Below are 17,426 nucleotides of genomic sequence, written 5' to 3'. Positions count from 1 at the left end.
TTTCTCCCCGACCGCATGCTGATTAGCTGACATGCTTTTTTTTTGCAGCCGCAGGTCTGTGGATGCCAGACGGCAATCAACTAGCACGTCTCCGAAGGAATATCGATCGGCGTCCGCAGCGGCTCAAAGCGGTGTTGACAAATGAAGACCTCCGACGGGAGTTTCTCGAGGGGATTGATGATGACGAGGCCAAGGTCACCGAAGCTTTTGCCCATCAAAATCAGGAGAATGCTCTCCGAACCAAGCCAAAGGTAGGTCTTTTCATGTCTTGCCGAGTCTAATTCCCTGCACCCATTCCTTCAACGCACGACGAAACGGGCGTCAAGTGGACTTTGTGTGTGTTGCAAACCTTTGATTTCCATCGTGGACTCATGGCCCGGGCCGGGTGGTGGATTTACGTGCCGATTGGGACAAGGGCATGGCGATTTCCACTGTTCCTGACTCGCTGGATGGAGTGAATAACGATGAATTTCATCTGATCGAAAACTGTCGTCTGCGCCTGAGCTTTTGGCTCGAAATCCAAAGCGACGGCAATGCCATCAGCATTGTCATCCAGCACTCCTGATGGTTCCCGGTAGCCACGAGCAGACCGCCCCTACGGTCCTACGGCTCCTACCAGACTGGGCTAGGGCAAGGATGGAAGAAACTCAGCGAATAATGAATGGCGCTTTTTCCCCTCCCCTCCCTCCCCCTCAAGCAGCGAAGGTTTCCCTTCCCGCCTGGGCCTAGATCTGGTCCAGTCAGTCAGCGTTTGTTCTTTTGGAGCGGATCTTCGCAATTTCGCATGCATTTTGTTCCGTCTCCATCATCAATTCATCATCGATCAACACGCGTGTGAGACCAATTGGTCTTGCCTTACTGGTGTGTGGCCCTTGCTACCAGAAGATGGGACGCCAGTCGCCCGTCCAACGAATCGTTGGGCTTGGATAGGGTTTCAGCGAGACCTTCGTCCCGTCGGGTTCCATGGTTCACGGTCTCGGCCTATTGGATTTAGCGCATTTCTGCCTCCCCCGTGTTAGGAGTCAGGACAGAGCCACGCTGACGGCTGACCCGGCTTTGCGAATTCTAGGGATATGAATCTGATCACCCCAATATCGAATTGTTGCGACTGAGAAGCTTCACGATCTCGAAGCGCTTAGCAGAAGACGAAATTTTGGGACCCAACGTCCAGGACAGAATTGCCGAGCTCATCGGAATCTTGGTCCCTTTCGTAAGTTTGCACTTTTCTGGTTCTCGCCCTATCATCGTCGTTCCCTCCACTAGCATTTTGGGTTCCCCTGGTCCGCTGTTAGCCACGACGCTTGCCTACCACTCACAGAGAAGAGACATTCTCTCTCTGTATCCACTTCTCCTTGCGGGACACATGGGGCAATTCGGAAGGCACACCGCTGTCGACGTGTCACTTTCCTCACTCTCGGAAGTTACCATGGCGGTGAAACAGCGGACTTGCAGCGCGGAATGGGCCGTATTGCCGACAAACGTGCATTGAGTTCATCCTCGCGTCTTTTTGATGCCCGACATCTTCTGAATGTTCTCATCGGCTGACGGCCCGTGCGATGCAGGTGACATATCTTAACAGCGTGGTCATGCCGGACCCTGGTCAAAATGAGAGCCCCGACACCACCACAGACGACGAAGACTAGCCGTCGGACCCCTCATCGAGCTGGCTAGAAACGCATCGGTGTTCTTTTTTTTTTTTTTTTTTTTTTTCCTTTGAGGCTTGACGCACAATTGGACGGACCCCGGGATCTGTGCTTTCACTGCTTTGGTAACATGCGTTGCTGTGGGGCGTTAGGCAGTTGTCCACGTTTTTATCAATGCTGCATTGATGTTGGAATAATGCCATGAAAGTCGCCGAATCAGACAATGTTCGTGGATCATTGGCATAATGCATGCAGTACTTGGGGCCAAGGTTGGGTGTTATGGTGCCTGGATAATACCCGTCTTACTGGAGGCACACAACCATCAGGTAGGTTGCTGAGATGCGGAGGGTGGCCGAGCTTGATAGGACTGCCTGAATCCTACAATCCATGTTCAGCAGTCGTACTTCAGAATTGCTTCCTTATACATACAACCAGAACAGGCCTGTTCAACACTTAGCCAGTCAAGGAGTATGTATGCTATATGCAAGACCTGAACCATACCTCCCTGTGTTCGCTTGCGTTTGTCTGATCAAAGGGCTGAAGATATCTGGGCCAACCATCTCGCAGAAACTGCGGTGGCCATTGGACGCCGTGCCATCACTGCTTCATCCTTTGGTATTCATCAGTCCCGAGTACGGCACAGAGGCCAAGCAAGTGCAGTGATTAAGCATTGATCACTCGATGCTTCCCGCAGATCTGCCGCCTTGACAAGATACTAGCGGCCATGTTGGATCTCTGGGCACAAATCAGCATTCGTCTCTTTAGAGTACTCAGGCCCAAACACAACTTCAAACCAAAGCTGACCGGGACCTGAGTCGTGCTTTGGACATGTCATTCTTTCAATCAAGCATGAATTGATACGGCTTCGACTAAGGGCATAGGGATTAGGACAATTTATTCGTCAATTGATGAAACTATAGTACTTGCTGAGACGTGCAAGTACTCCATGATCGACGAAGCGTACAGCATCGATTGTCCCCGAGGTTGCATGAGACGGGGAAGAATCATGTTTACTCAAGTTCCGGTGTGCTTACGGCGTCCTGTTTCAAGATAGGTGTCGACGCCAGTATTAGCGGTTGTCTGCGGACCAACGGTGCGTTGATCCTGCGATCAAGAAGCATACATGGCACGAAAGGCCTTGAAAAGGCTCCGTATACTTCGTATATTGAGCAGAGAAGACCACGGGAAGCAAGCGAAAAGACATTTGTCGATCGAGTTCTGGAAGGTGCAACCAGTGCGCGAGTCGGTCCTTCCATTAGGCTGGCTTGTGCGAGACGTACAGCCAGCGTCCAGATCCCTTCCCACCGGATGCCGCAAAACGGCCTCCCCCTTTTTTTGCTCCGGATCCTTGATCATCGGCACCGTTGCCTTCTTCTTCTTCTTCTTCTTCACCCCTGTCGTCGCGATCGCGCGGGTTTCCCCCCTCAACGAAAACACTCACTCTTCCAGCACAGCTGCTCGTCGTCACTAACCCTTCCAAGCGATTCACATCGTCAATCAACCCTCGGATTTCCTCGTCGATAGCTCCCTTGGGCGACGCATCGGTGTAAGTCTCCGGTGATGTTGATAGAGTTTGCAGAATTTGATTTTTCCGAGTTTTAAAGGTATCCGGTATGACATGTTCCATCACGGAGACGCGATTTTCAGTTTCCGAAGTAAAGTATGTAGTACTTTTTGCTTGGAGCGCTCGGCCCTCTCTCTCAATCGATTTATCTCAACTCCTTCATCCTTTCTTCTTCTCCTTCATCTTTCTCCTGCGTGTCCCCTTTTCTTCTTCATGCCTGCGAAGTTAGGATAAAGTACTCACACCCATTCCTCTCTGCCTTGTCTGCCTGCGCAAGCATGGACTCTCAGAACTCTTCGAGCATCTGGGCGCCGCGTGCGGAGGATGCCATCGACAGAAACGGTGAGTGTATCTTTACAGAGAGTCCTGCCATGGAGTTGTGGCACGCGCATGAGATCATCATCACTGCACTTGCACGATGAGCCCTGATAGTTTTGTCCTTTGTTGCCTGTCCTGCGGCTTGGTGACTCTTCGGCCGAGTGTTGTTTCCAATATTGGCCTGGGAGAGTTCGAAGTTGTAATGATGTCCTGAAGCCAGAGCGTTCCGCGGTCGATGCGGAGAAGGACGGCGAGTCATAATGTGAAGAGGGTGCCGAAGCGGTTAAGGGCTAGGGCGAAGCGGGAGGTGTGTGCGCCATGGTTTTGTCGTCGTGATTTTTTACAATATCATCAACAATCCAAGACAAGACTCTAGAGGGCTGATTGGAAATGGGGGAATGTAGATGATAGAGGACAACACGCCTACCGTGACGGCTCGGCGACGGAAACCTTCGAATCTTCTTCGACTCCGGCTGGAGACGGCGCGACGGCTTCAGGCCTTGAATCGAAAGACCAAGGCCAGGCGTGCGGCGGCAAAGGCGAAGCGGGACAAAGAGAATTCGGCGATGTCGTTGGAAGAAGAAGGGGGAAGCCATAACTATGAGATCGCCCCGAGGGTGCCAAAAATCAAAAAGAACAAGCTCTCCAGGCCTCATGTGCCGGATTCCAAGTTTCGGAAACGGCAACGTGGGAAGACCTGGCTGCCTACACACATGTACCATGCCAAGCGCGCGCACATGACGCCGTCGAAGGAACCGCTCTGGCGGTTTGTCATCCCTCTCACTCCGACGGAGAAGTGTTACAGGCCTACGCATCGTGCTGCGGGGACGAGTGGCGCGGTGGCGTGGGATACGAGTTATATGTCGACGATACAGATTGACGGGACAGCACCGGCATTGGAAACCGTACTGAGGACGTTGTCTGTTGATGGCGAAGATGCCTGGGGCAAGAAAGGAGAGAAATGGAGACGCGGAACACGAAGCCTGCAAGCATGGGTCCATGAGCGGGAAGGCGATCGCAGGCCGATTGCACCGGTGACGTTGATATGGTGTGTCAGGGGCACGTCGGAGAACGTCGAGGCAAGCGGATCCGAAGGGAAAAAAGTGCGGGACAAGATCCTGATACGAGTGCACCCGTCGGCTTTCCTACAATTGTGGAATGAAATACTGGAGGTGTCAAAGAGACAGAATCCGCCGGTAATGGTGGAAGATCTGCGGTTCGAAATCGGTAGTATTGAAATCACGGGGCCGGGATCTACGGAGGCTCTGATCGCCACCATGCGTCCCTTTACACAAGGAGAAACGCAGTTTCCCAAGGATAGCCCCGAACACACGTGGTCGTCGCTTCTCGGCGTCACGGACCCTTCCTCTCTTCCCGCGAATGCTCTCTTGGCCTTCAACATCAGCGACCCACGTCTGCAATTCCCATTCCAGCCATTGAAGCCTTCATTCTCCGAGTCGAGCATGGGAGAACAGGCAGCTTTGTTGTCCACGTGGCCACCAGACCAAAGTCAAGGGAGTCCAGCACTATTTGACCGACGGGCCCGTCTTGCCGCTATCCGTTGCCTTCCCAGTCAAAAAGCCGTTAACCGGCGCCGAGCTCAGGCGGGCCCAGGAGGGCGACCAGCCTCGAAGCCTGGAGATCCTGAAATACCAGTGATCGTTCTAGCCACGAGGCCCAAAGGTAATCCTGCAAATTCGTGCTCGCGTGGAACATGGACGGTCCTCCTGCCGTGGAAGTGCGTCCTTCCTTTGTGGTATATGCTGATGTATTACCCATTGTCCACTGGAGGTAATCCTAGATTCGGAGGGCTCTTAGAACAGCGTCAGCTGGCGTTCGAACGGGGTGAGCCTTGGTTTCCTGGCGACTATCCGGGCACCCGCGCTGGCTGGGTGATGTCCATGTATGGTTCACAATAATGAAGCTGAAGTGCAGCCGTTCAGAGAGTTCGGATGAATGTTTGGGTTGCTGAAGTGAATTTTAAGTTCGGTCGTTTAATTAGGGCTCTTTAGGGTCTTGCCGTATGCTATTCCGACTATGGTTAGGTAAGCGTAGACTACCTACCGGTGCACGTGTCTCCGCGTTTACAGCTCTCGCGTCTTCAGACAAGATCAACGACCATAGCACCTACCTGGTACCTAAGGTAGGTAGGTATTTGCAGCTAGGACTATTGACTTGGTGCATTCCAAATGTTCCAAACTCCTGCATCAACTACCAATGCTCTTCAGTGATACGGACGTCATTCACATCTACGCCATCGACAAACCAACGACCCTCGCCGTTGCCATTCGGCCCAATCAAGATGTCATTTCCTGACATTTGCCGCTTGCGCATCTTCCCCGTGTCATGGTCAAATGTCCAGTCCTCCAGCCCGTAGCATCGCTTCCACTTCAGGCCGTCCTGCGCGTCTTGATACTCGTACCAGAACTGGACGGCAATGCGGTTGTCGGTGTAGCATGCGGATCGTATGCGTCTTGGTTTCCTCTTTGGATGTCATAACGTTCGGCGATCCGGGAGAGGATTCATGGTGGTTCACACGCTGTAGATCGTACCAGCTGCCGTTGTCCAAGGGAGTGAGAGCTTCCTTTGAAATGCAAGGCAGGAGCTCCGGAGTTTCCGTGCTCTTGCTGGCTGTTGTTGGGTTGCCGATCACCTTGGAGGTGTGAGTTTTCTCCGTGGCGGCTCTTCGGTGCCGGGCAAGGTCCTGCTCGATCAGCCGCTCCAGATGGGCAATCACCTCGGTCAAATGATTTGAGAGGCCGTTGCACCCTTCTTTAGTCGAGTGCTCGATCAATTTGCGACGTGTTTCCGCCACTCTTTTTCCCTTTTCTCCTTTTCCGCTTCTCTGCTCTCTTACCTTCTCTGGATCGTTAATCAAGATCTTGCCCACGCTATCTTGGGATCGAACCCTTCTCTTCTTCGCCTTTCCCTTCCACAGTCTTCCCACAAGTCCCTCCCCAACGTCATCGAACCCACCCTTTCGCACAACCGCTTTCTTTGTCGCCTTCGTTCCATCACGCGGCCTCGTGTCGACGAGGCTATGGTTGCCGTGCAGCTTGCTCGATCGCGGCCCGTTGATTCGTCGTCGACTATTGCGCTTATTGCCGGATTAGTCCCCGCTGCTCAAAACCGGCAGCCACTGGTACTTTCCCCATGTGAACGGTCAGCAAGTCGGGCCTGCCGTGTTGTGTGCGAGGAAGAGCTGGGAAGGCGTGAACACGAGTACTACAGTATACAGTAGATCGAGCGTGTCGGCGGTGTGTAATTTTGGTATTGGGATTACATATCCAGGGATATCCGGTCGTCGAACCTGCGAATAAGATGTCCAGATTTGTTACGAAAATTGCCCTCCTTCACAAGCAAGAGATCAGCGGCCAAGGAACTAAAGACACCACCAAAGTCAAATATTCACTAACCTTTGCCAAGGCCAAGTGCGGGTCAACACTAACATGAATGCGGTAAGCGTTCTTATGTAAGCCACGCCAGTGACTCCACTGGATATCTTTTCCAGCGATATCCAGGCCGATATCCACGAAAAGGAAACACAGCCTTAGATGATGAACTAGTTACTGTATGCAGATGACAAAAGTTATTTACATATCACACTTGGGCTCCGTTCAGCACGTCGATCTGCCGAAAACTCAAACCAGAAATTGGCAATTGGACTAGGTACTGTACTCGTAGTTGGATAGTTACTCGTGCGGATTCGTGTGCAAAGTATCGACAGTTGGGTACGGGACTCCGTACTCGTCCTTGGACCTCGGAATTGCTCCTAGGTTATTAGTCGACGGAGTACGGAATACCTAGTCCTAATACTTGGCCCAAGATGTGCTGAGCCTGACAACAGTCAATCCACTGGGTCTTGATTCGAAACAAGACGAGCCGGCGAACACATGCATGCCTGCCCGAAATCAGGCGGTGACGGTCTCAATCATGGTAGGTTGGCCGAAGCACATGACCAGACCGCTATGCGGGAACCCTTGAAGCATGCCAGTAGCGGAAGTCAATCATGACTAGTCGGTGGAATATTATTGTTATTTGGAGAAGAGGCCTCAGCCACTAACTGCGAACTACTGCAGCCTCTGCAGCCGGCCCATTCTGCCTTGTCTGGACTGGTATTACCCGCGGTCAGTACCTAATACCTACGCAGAGGTACCTTGCGCCTACGAGTACAAAGTACGAAGTACGAGTACTCCGGACTAGTGTACTAGTAGTAAGTACCTACCTACCTACTTAGGTACCTAGGTACCTAACGTACCTAATGTACCTTGGCTGATTGGCATCAGTACCTACTCCATCCGTTGATTAAGCGTTCGCTGGTTTCGTTTCGTCGTCAGCCATGCATTGCATGCCGTCGCGGGACAGATGCAACGATTGCCCGAAACAGGACAGGGAACACATGCAACCTTGGCCGAATTCCGCGCACGGTTGTCTCGTATGATGGATTCAAATGTTCGACCTGAGATGACAACAACGGGACGGGGAACGCTGCGGTTGTTGCCGATACCCAACCGCGCAGAGCGGCCATTGACATGTCGCTTCAACTTGATTGCCTCTTCCATTTCGCTTAACTAATAGTTACTCGTCTACTCGATGGCTCAATGATCGATGCATTCATTTTCTTCTCGTCCATTATTGTACGGTTGTACCCACCTCGGTAAGCGGCTCCTTAAACTCAGTTCAAAGCAGTAGCACCCGAAAAGCCATCAATTATGTCTTCCAATCATCCTCCAGAACTGCCCTCGGATTCAACAGACTTTTCTTCATCCATGGATCTGTTGTCTCACTGACTCGTTTCTAATAGGTTAGTTTCTCTCAAACTTTGATCCATGTTCGATTGTTCAGGCTTTCGGCGTGGGAGGTTAACGAAAACTAAAGACCTTTTCGCCACTGGCTTTCAGAGCAGTCTTTTTTCACTTTTCCCACACACGGGAGTCCCGGCAGGGATGGCTTTTTTTGACCCTCCACCAATGATAGATCACATTCCAGGGATTGAAACCTGGTCAGCCACTGGAGCCGCAAGGGTAAGGCCAGTCCCATGGAGTTCTCAAAGACATGACCTCCCATTTCTTTTTTTCTTTTTCTTTTTTTTCTCCCCACTAACCCCATCCTGGTGATTTCGGAAAATCAAAGAACTCTGAAAGGAATGGGATGACATGCAGCCTCTCCAATCACGTTGAGATCCGGGTGTGACCTGCACCTGCATGAACGGCCCGCTATTGCGTCGGTCCGCCTGTGTGGTCCACTACAGTCGACATGGTCAAGAATTGCCCGCTTGACCCCCTTGAATCCTCGTATCGACGATGGTCCGGAAAATCCTGGGAACACGCGGCATGGGTACAAGAGGATTGACCGTAAGGCATGCGGACCATGCCTTGATCTCTCTTCTCTTCGACTCGCTCGAGTGCTCTGCGCGCAATGGAGACGGGCATGATGTCATGTGTTCTCTACCCCGATCAAAGGGTGGCAAAAAGCCTGGTCTCTTGACCTCCTTGAGCCTTCCATCGTGGAATTGTGCCCCATTTCAAGAATTGGAATATTTGCACTCTGGACCATGGGACACGGTGGATGTCGGGCCACCTCCGCTTGAGAATGGCCCAAGACAGTCAAACACCAATTTGAGAATTAGCCAGACGCGGTAACAGTACGAAAGAATCATACGAAGCACTGTAAAATCAGTTACGGTACTCGTACATACAAGTATGGAATACTCCGTACTGCGTACGGTCAGTCGGTCACTGCCTCACTGCCTCGCTGGCTCCTGGTCTTGCGAAATTGGACCATTGGGCTCGGCTCCTTCTACATGCCGGTGCTCTGTAGACTTCTCGGTGACTTCCGGAGGGTTTGATTTGGCGGTTTCTACAGACTACAACCTTTGTCCGGGAAGGCTGCGGAAGTACTCCGGAAAAACTAGGAAGTCGCCACGACGGGCCGAACCTGGGGTGCAGCTGACCCTTGACTCTTAATTACAGTAGTCTTTCGAGGCTCTGAGCTGCCGACCGAGATTACGACGTGGATGAGGTCATTATCACTTTCCCTTCCGCCTCTCACCGTGATCCCCGCGGTAGAGGGAATGTTGGAAAGGATGGAGGGTTGGACCCCATGTGACTCGGGAGATCTTCGCGTAACACACGTATAAACCTACCTAGGATGTGTATCGGATGGCACCCCGTCATAATCCTAATTTACTGGTCAACTGTCTTGCCGGTTCCCTGTTTGCCGTTCGTTCACCCCCTGCAGCCTGCAGGCTCTGCAGCGGTTGCAGCGGGAATTCCGCAGTCGATGAGCATGACATAACTACATACGGAGTAGTTACTCGTACATACTCCATTTAATCAGGCCATGTTCTTGGCAGTCGGGATGTAACTAATAATGTATCACGCGAGACGGGACAAACGGTCTCCGGAGTAAGCAAAGACAGTTGACTTTTTTTTTGACCGCCCCTGTGGGCTCCGGGAGCTTGGGTGGATGGAGTCCATGTTCGGCACGCGTGTTAGCCTCCCGTAATATACGGAGTAGACTTGCCCCTTTCAGCTTAGCCTCGTCAACGATGATTACGGCACACGCCAGCCACAGCCCATGGACTTTACCCAGCCGGACAGCACAAAAATACGCTCTGCATTAGCGCACGATCCCTTCCCGGACCAAGCCCCATTCCCCGGTCCATCCGCGGCTCTGTTCGCGCCAAAAAAACATCGCATGCGTCTTTGGGACACTATGTAGGTACTTAGTGCCATCGTGCTTGGCCGCCGCCGCCGTCGCCATGACTGGCTGTCCGCTCCGTGACGGCCCAACCCGATCCTCCAATGGCCATGTTCGCACCGCCAAAGATCCCCATGCAGTGCAGGCATGGATGATACCTGCATTACGCCTTCTCCCCCTCCCCTTTTCTTTTTTTTTTTTTTTTTTTTTTCCCTTTTTCTGTTTCCGGAAACCTTCCTTTCATCGCTGGTCCTGTTCCCGTCCAGAAGGATCCCTTCACCCATCATCCATGTCCATGGGTCACTTACGCGTTGGGCCGCTGCGCCCGGGCGGCTTTTCCGGCCGAGGGTGGCGACTGGCGAGAACTTGTCTTCTGCTCGCCTAGATCCGGTGCTCCAGTGGAACCAGGGAACATTGGAAGAAACCGTTTCCCACGATTGGCAAGCTTTACCCACCGCCGGCCGCCGGCTTCCAGGCCCGACCATCCTGGGCTCCATCAGCCGTCTATCGCGCGTGTTCGGCAAGCGTCCAGTCGAGCCGTGCGCATTTTAGCGGATGGGGCAGGCACCAAAGGCGCGGCAGTCCATCTCTTAGTGCCCTGATTCCCGCACGCGCTAGTACTCAGCAGTCCGCCGGTCCCTGCGAAGAGGAAAAAAAAAAAAAAAGCATTCTCTGCTCTCCGAAACCTCCATTTCCCAAAAGTCCGTTAATTAAGCCTAGGACTCCGGACTGGAGGTTTGCGGTAAGTTACTTTTTTTTTTCTTCTCTCTTTTTCCCTTTTCTCCTTTTCCGCTTCTCTGCTCTCTTACCTTCTCTGGATCGTTAATCAAGATCTTGCCCACGCTATCTTGGGATCGAACCCTTCTCTTCTTCGCCTTTCCCTTCCACAGTCTTCCCACAAGTCCCTCCCCAACGTCATCGAACCCACCCTTTCGCACAACCGCTTTCTTTGTCGCCTTCGTTCCATCACGCGGCCTCGTGTCGACGAGGCTATGGTTGCCGTGCAGCTTGCTCGATCGCGGCCCGTTGATTCGTCGTCGACTATTGCGCTTATTGCCGGATTAGTCCCCGCTGCTCAAAACCGGCAGCCACTCCCCCGGGTCACAGTCCTTCCTTCGCCCGCACAACTTAGCTAAGTTTGCGATTCGTCGCTTTCCTCGACTGCCGCCGCTTCGATACACTTTTTTTCTTTTTTTTTTTGTTTTTGCGAAATTTTCCGGTTTTCTTGCCCTGTATTTGTTCTCTTCTTCCTCCGTCATTCCTGCGCCTTCTCCCCATTTCTCCCGGTCACCAATGTCCAACAACCCCGAGCATAACGACCCCAGCCGACAGGGACAGTATCCACCTCCTCAGTGGAACGGCAGCACTCAGCCCGAGAGCATTCCTTCCTCTGTCACCCAACCACCACCTCCAACAACTCAAATCTCGGTACGTCGCACATCGCACCTTCCCTCTCGTGGCGCAGACGGTGTGCCCTCGTCAACCCTCAATGTTCGCTATAACAGACCGTTTTGGCAGACCATCGCTGACATGAAGGTGCTGGCAGCTACCGCCCTCGTCCTCCCTTCCGCAACCTCCACCGGCGGAGCACGACCGTCAGAGACCGCCTTACCAATATCCTCCTCCGTCCACCTACTCCGTGCCACCACCCCCGCTCAACATGGCCTCGGTTCACCCCCAGTCGTCGCAACCCCCCCATGATCTCTATCGCCTGCCGCCGCCCCCGGGCGCGTACCAACGGCCCCCGGACATGTACGCGCAACCACCGCAGCCATTGGTGTACCAGGCTCCAGCCCCCCGCCAGCGCACGGCAATTGCCTGCCGGTACTGCCGGCGGCGAAAGGTAAGCCGATCATCTCGCGCCCCGGCTTCGCGCCGAGTCAATAATGCGACATCTGCCTAACCTTCCCGTCCGTAGATCCGTTGCTCAGGGTTTGAGAATTCCCAAGATGGCCGATGTAGCAACTGCATCCGTTTCAATCAGGAATGCATGTTCACACCGGTGTCGTCGCAAGCGCAAGCTTTCGTACCCGCCCATGCTGCCTATCCACATTTGCGCAACCAGGCTGCAGGCCGCGGCCGCGCCGGATATCCCGGAGATGGCGTGGTGCTCTACGGTGCGCACGGTCAACCACTCCCACCCCAGCAGCAACCGCAATCCTCAACAACCCTACCACCTCCGCACGGTTTGTACTATGGACGTCCAATGGACGAGCGCGGTCCGCCACCGCCGCTGACGCATCATCTCAATACGGACCAGGTAGGCATGCGAGCATCGCATTGTCAACTGTCGCGCACGAAACTGACTTTGATGTCCGTTAGCGCCAACAGCCCCCCGGAGGCCGTCGCGGTTCTGGATCGGGATTTGAGTATCCGGAGCCCACCAACTTGGCTCCCGTGTCGCCTGCAGTCTCCACGCCGACCTACTCTTCTGGTTACTACCCCGCACCGGGCCCAGATCGGCGCCCTTCACCGTATGACCGAAATTCGTCGCAACCATATCCACCAATCACGGCAACGCCGCCGCCGGTGTCAACGGCCAGCACTTCCAGACCCGGGTTGAACGTTCGTGACATCCTCAACCCGGGCGATCAGCCACAAGGGGGACGTTCCAGTACAGACACTGACATGGTCAATGCTCTGAATCGTCGGGTGTAACGCCCCGCGACTTCCTTAGCGGAGCGAGCAGGGTCGCTGGGATCAGGCTCAATGCTCATAACAGACCGAGGAGGACTAAGGCGTATCGATGATGATCCGAGACTATCCTCAATCCAAGGCTGAGTCTTGTGCTGGCCATGAGACGCGCCTTGGGGATACTTTGCGATTCGGGCCATGCCTGCTATCACTTTTTGTCTTCTGCCATTCGTTGTCATTGCCGTAGCTGTTTTGCTCTGGAATTTTATCATGGCCTGATTGTTTGGCAATCCGTGGTTGCGTCAGGAGTTGGCCCGAGTGCCAGTTGGCGTGGTTCCAGAGTTCCGATGCTTGCGAGATCTGCTTCGATTGGATAAACCTCGACCTAACCGACTAGACAATTCGATACGAGAGACCGCGGTGAGCAGAGAATTCACGAACCGAACAAGTGGCATATCGGAGGATGGCGACGGCCACACTTTCTTGCAAATATTAGACCATTGATCGGATGCTTTCATCATGCGGTTTTCGCTACTCAGATTTATCACAACAGATAAATTTACCAGGGGCGACCCAAACTAATATGTGATCAACGACTTGTTTCTCTTGCGGCTGCACTTTCATTTTTGACGTTAGGTTTGTGCTCATGGCTTCCGCGGATCTGGAAGTATCGGAGCAACCGATTCTGCATGGATGGCGGCAGGTATGCTGACGCGTTCATGGACGACTCTATCTACACTTGGGACGGGAGGCAGCCTTTTTTTCCATTTGGGGTTCGGCCGGGCGGTCTTTGTGTGTGGCTTTCGATATTGATTATATTTCCGAGGCGGTCATTTGCGGTATTCACGGAAGCCATAGAAACTGGGTGTTTGGATCCAATAACAAAAGTTGCGGAGTCAGTCTGATGTGAGATTTTCGAGCCTTGGACGGGCTGGAGGGATGAACATTTTTGAAATGGATTGGGTGGCTGTCTGCTGTTCTTTGTCATTTGTATGCACTGGGAGGCTGTCTGATCAATCATCTCGTTATTGGTTAATAAATACTATGTGATTATTGATACATGAATATTGATACCGTACATGTTTCTCGATTATTTTGTTCTGAACGGCACAAGACTGAACGAACGGAAGTTGCAAACAATTCAAAGGAAGCCCATTTCTTTTCACAAATAACAGATGCACACTTAAGAGATACACAACCAGCATGCCCCCTTCTCAAAAAAAAAAAAAAAAAAAAAAAAAATACAAATGGGCGACACATCCACAACACTTACACCATACATAATACTCTGAACAGAAACCCTCAAAGCCAGAGCCTGTCCGATGTTTAAGGCACGTTGCTAAGAACCTTGACCATCTTCTCCGCCCGTGCGGGATCTTCAACTGCCAAGCCACGCTTCTGCATCACAGACTCCAGCGTGTCGACAACTTTGTGAAACGACGACGCCGCCCCTCGGCGTTGCTGAAAGCGGGCAACGCAGAGGTTTGCGTGGCGGCCGTGCTCAAGGATCGTGTAGAACTGAACGCTGAACTCAACTGGACGGAGACGGAGGTTTACTTTTTTTTTTTTTTTTTTTTGTTTTTTGCCCGTTAGCCAAACACATCTGAAGGGAAAGGGGGTTGGGTGGGGGGAGGGAATAGGGGAGGGAAAGGTACAGTTCTTCTCAGACACCCGGCCGCAGATGACGCTTTCTGCCTTGTCCAGCTGTACATCCTCCATCCCGTACAGTTGCCAGTCGCAGAGCGTTCTGAAGACTTCCTTGCGGCTCCTGGATTTGGATGCGTTAAATGCCACCACGCGCTGCGCCGGCTTCAGATGGAGGAACCGCGCGAACCAGTTCTGGCTGACAACTGAGGAGGCGGGTCGAGTGCGACAGGGCCGCTTTTTCTGATCCGGCGTTTTTGCGGGCTGGATCGCGGGGGTTTGTTCGACTAGTTCGATTTCGGGAGCTATTCAAGTCGACAAGTCGATGAGAGTTAGTGCACAAGCTGAGACAGACGGCAACGGAGAAACGAGGACTGAAGCCTGTGAGTTCTTACCTCTCGAGTCCAACATCCCGGTCCTTGGCCTCTTGCTGAAGAGCTTCAGGAACGACGTGCGGTAGCGTTCCCTGGAGGTCCTGCGATTGTTGCCGAACGCTTCGTTCGCCCCGGCAGCACTCCGGTCTCCTCCCCTCGGTTCGATTTCAGCTAGGGCCGGGAGGGTATGGGGTGCATCCCTTGGTGAAGGCAGAGTGGTGTCGAAGTCATATGGTTGCTGGTGCTTGTGTTTCCCAAACCACGACCATTTCTTCTCAGTGCCTGATTTCTCTTCGTTGCGGCGAGGTCCGGATGGGTGCTCCTGGATCGGCTCCAGCGCCATCAGACTGCGCGAATTGTATCGAAGAGCGCCCACGAGCACGTTATTGTTGTCGTCGTGCTGCTCCGCTTGAGGACCGGGGATCTGGTGATGCACGATCGACTCAGCCGAGTCTTCCCGCGAACACATTGCCATCGCCGTCGGTGGTGGCGATTTTCTTTTGCGGATCGTCAGCGGCTTGACTTCCTTGAGGGACGGCATCGATGATGAGTCGGGTGGCACCATGCGGATCGTATGCGTCTTGGTTTCCTCTTTGGATGTCATAACGTTCGGCGATCCGGGAGAGGATTCATGGTGGTTCACACGCTGTAGATCGTACCAGCTGCCGTTGTCCAAGGGAGTGAGAGCTTCCTTTGAAATGCAAGGCAGGAGCTCCGGAGTTTCCGTGCTCTTGCTGGCTGTTGTTGGGTTGCCGATCACCTTGGAGGTGTGAGTTTTCTCCGTGGCGGCTCTTCGGTGCCGGGCAAGGTCCTGCTCGATCAGCCGCTCCAGATGGGCAATCACCTCGGTCAAATGATTTGAGAGGCCGTTGCACCCTTCTTTAGTCGAGTGCTCGATCAATTTGCGACGTGTTTCCGCCAACTCCCTAACGGTGTAGGACGTCGAAAGATCCACAGCTGCGTCATACAGGGCCTGATCGAGGTCTTTGATGTTCAACCTGGCCGGCTGCTGATTGTGGTGCCGTGTTGGCTCGTTGCCTTTGTGAATGGACATGGACGTCGCCGTGGAATTGGTCACCGTCGCCATACTGCTGCCAACCATGCGCCCCGTGGACAGCGACGACCGGTTGAACGCCTCTTCGCAGATCATGCTGAGCTCGTGAGAAACTTTCCGGGTCTCATCGGTCCAGTAATTGCCTGTCACGTCGCGCGTCTTGGCCACGTCTATGACGTTGGCAGCCTTGTCGGAGTGCCGCACAATGGCCGGCGGAGACGGCAGCGCCGGACTGCTGAATTGAGCCGCCGATGAGTCATGGCGAAGCGGCGTCGAGCACTGGTCATGGTCCAGGCCGCGAGCAGGGGATACTTGCGGCTTGGTCTGCCCGGCCTGTGACTGTGCCGCCGCCGATCCCCGGTGGGAGCGCCTGCGGATGTGACTGAAGGAGACGTTTCGGCGGTGGCTTGGAGCTGCCCGAATGCCTCGCGCTGAGCTGGGTCTCCGCTGCGACAGGTTCGATGACTTCTTGGAGAGAAATGACCAGTCCTTGCGCCTTGCTCGGCTGCACTGAATGATCTCAACCGACGGGCTGCGTGTGCGGGTTCCCTCATCAGTGGAACTCTCATCCGACTTGGGCTCGGCGCTTCTGATCTCGTTTTCTTTATCACTGTCATTGAAACGGATTTCGGTATCAGGCCGGTGGATCGTTACCGTGGCATACTGCACATTGGGATCCTCGACGGGGTTCCGCGACGCGCGATACGGGTCATAGCTGGATGGTGAATTGGGTTCCTTCCCCGAACTGCAGCGACTGACGTCGGTCAAGATGGAGAACTGAGAACGCCTCCGCACCTGTGACTGCGGTTTTCCATTCTTCCCGGCGGGCCGAATGTGGTGATAGTCGCTGGCAGAGTATTTCAGGGGGTATCCGTGGTAATTCTCGAGCTGCTCTTCACGGAACTTGATCAAGGCATAGTAAAACATCTTTTCATGGTTCGGTCTGTCACCGTGCTGAATTAGCACTTTATCATTCATGGGCTGATTTCATGCATCGGCCAGGACTTACTCGGGGGAAAGGAGCCGCTCGACCAGCACTTCGGACTTGGTACCATGCCAGAGGGTTTGTAAACTCCGCAGGATCTCCAAGTCGATGTCCTCACGGCAGGCGACGGGTGGGCCGCAGTCGTCGAGGGACAATGGGGGCGGCGGTCCCAGGGGATGATCGAACATGGCCTGGTGAAGCACTTCGTATTTCTTCAGCAGTGGATGATTCCACATGTCTTGGATGCTGATTCGATCTTCCGGGCGTCTCTGGAGAATTCGCTGGATCAGATCTGCTGCTTCAATTGACAGCCATGCCGGAAGATGGTATTCCCCCTTCTTCACGAGCCGCAAGGTACCATTAAGATCGCCGCCGTCAAAGGGAAGAAAGCCCGTGAGCATAGCGTACAGGATGATCCCGCAGCTCCAAATGTCAGCCTTGTCGCCGCGATACTTTCGCCCATAGATGATTTCCGGGGCCGCATAGTGCGGGCTGCCACAGGATGTGT

The 17,426-nt window shown here is 53.5% G+C and overlaps 2 protein-coding genes across 2 annotated transcripts; one reads left to right on the top strand and one right to left on the bottom strand.

The window, feature by feature from the left end:
* Nucleotides 1–5,736: 5,736 nt before the first annotated feature.
* On the bottom strand, nucleotides 5,737–6,680 carry VTN31DRAFT_5752 (uncharacterized protein; the record flags this gene model as incomplete). Its single annotated transcript, XM_069406286.1, has 3 exons — nucleotides 5,737–5,889; nucleotides 5,948–6,622; nucleotides 6,672–6,680. 3 exons carry the CDS (start codon nucleotides 6,678–6,680, stop codon nucleotides 5,737–5,739), a joined length of 837 nt encoding a protein of 278 aa, XP_069259909.1.
* A 4,840-nt stretch (nucleotides 6,681–11,520) lies between these two features.
* Nucleotides 11,521–12,885, top strand: VTN31DRAFT_5751 (uncharacterized protein; the record flags this gene model as incomplete). The annotated part of the gene is made up of 4 exons (XM_069406285.1): nucleotides 11,521–11,655; nucleotides 11,774–12,070; nucleotides 12,146–12,487; nucleotides 12,550–12,885. 4 exons carry the CDS (start codon nucleotides 11,521–11,523, stop codon nucleotides 12,883–12,885), a joined length of 1,110 nt encoding a protein of 369 aa, XP_069259908.1.
* Between the last annotated feature and the right edge of the window lie 4,541 nt (nucleotides 12,886–17,426).

This window comes from Thermomyces dupontii (assembly GCF_041956625.1).
Source record: "Thermomyces dupontii strain NRRL 2155 unplaced genomic scaffold VTN31scaffold_5, whole genome shotgun sequence".
Lineage (NCBI taxonomy): Eukaryota > Fungi > Ascomycota > Eurotiomycetes > Eurotiales > Trichocomaceae > Thermomyces > Thermomyces dupontii.
Note: the sequence above shows the minus strand (reverse complement) of the source record. Positions and strands in the feature narration are given on the sequence as shown.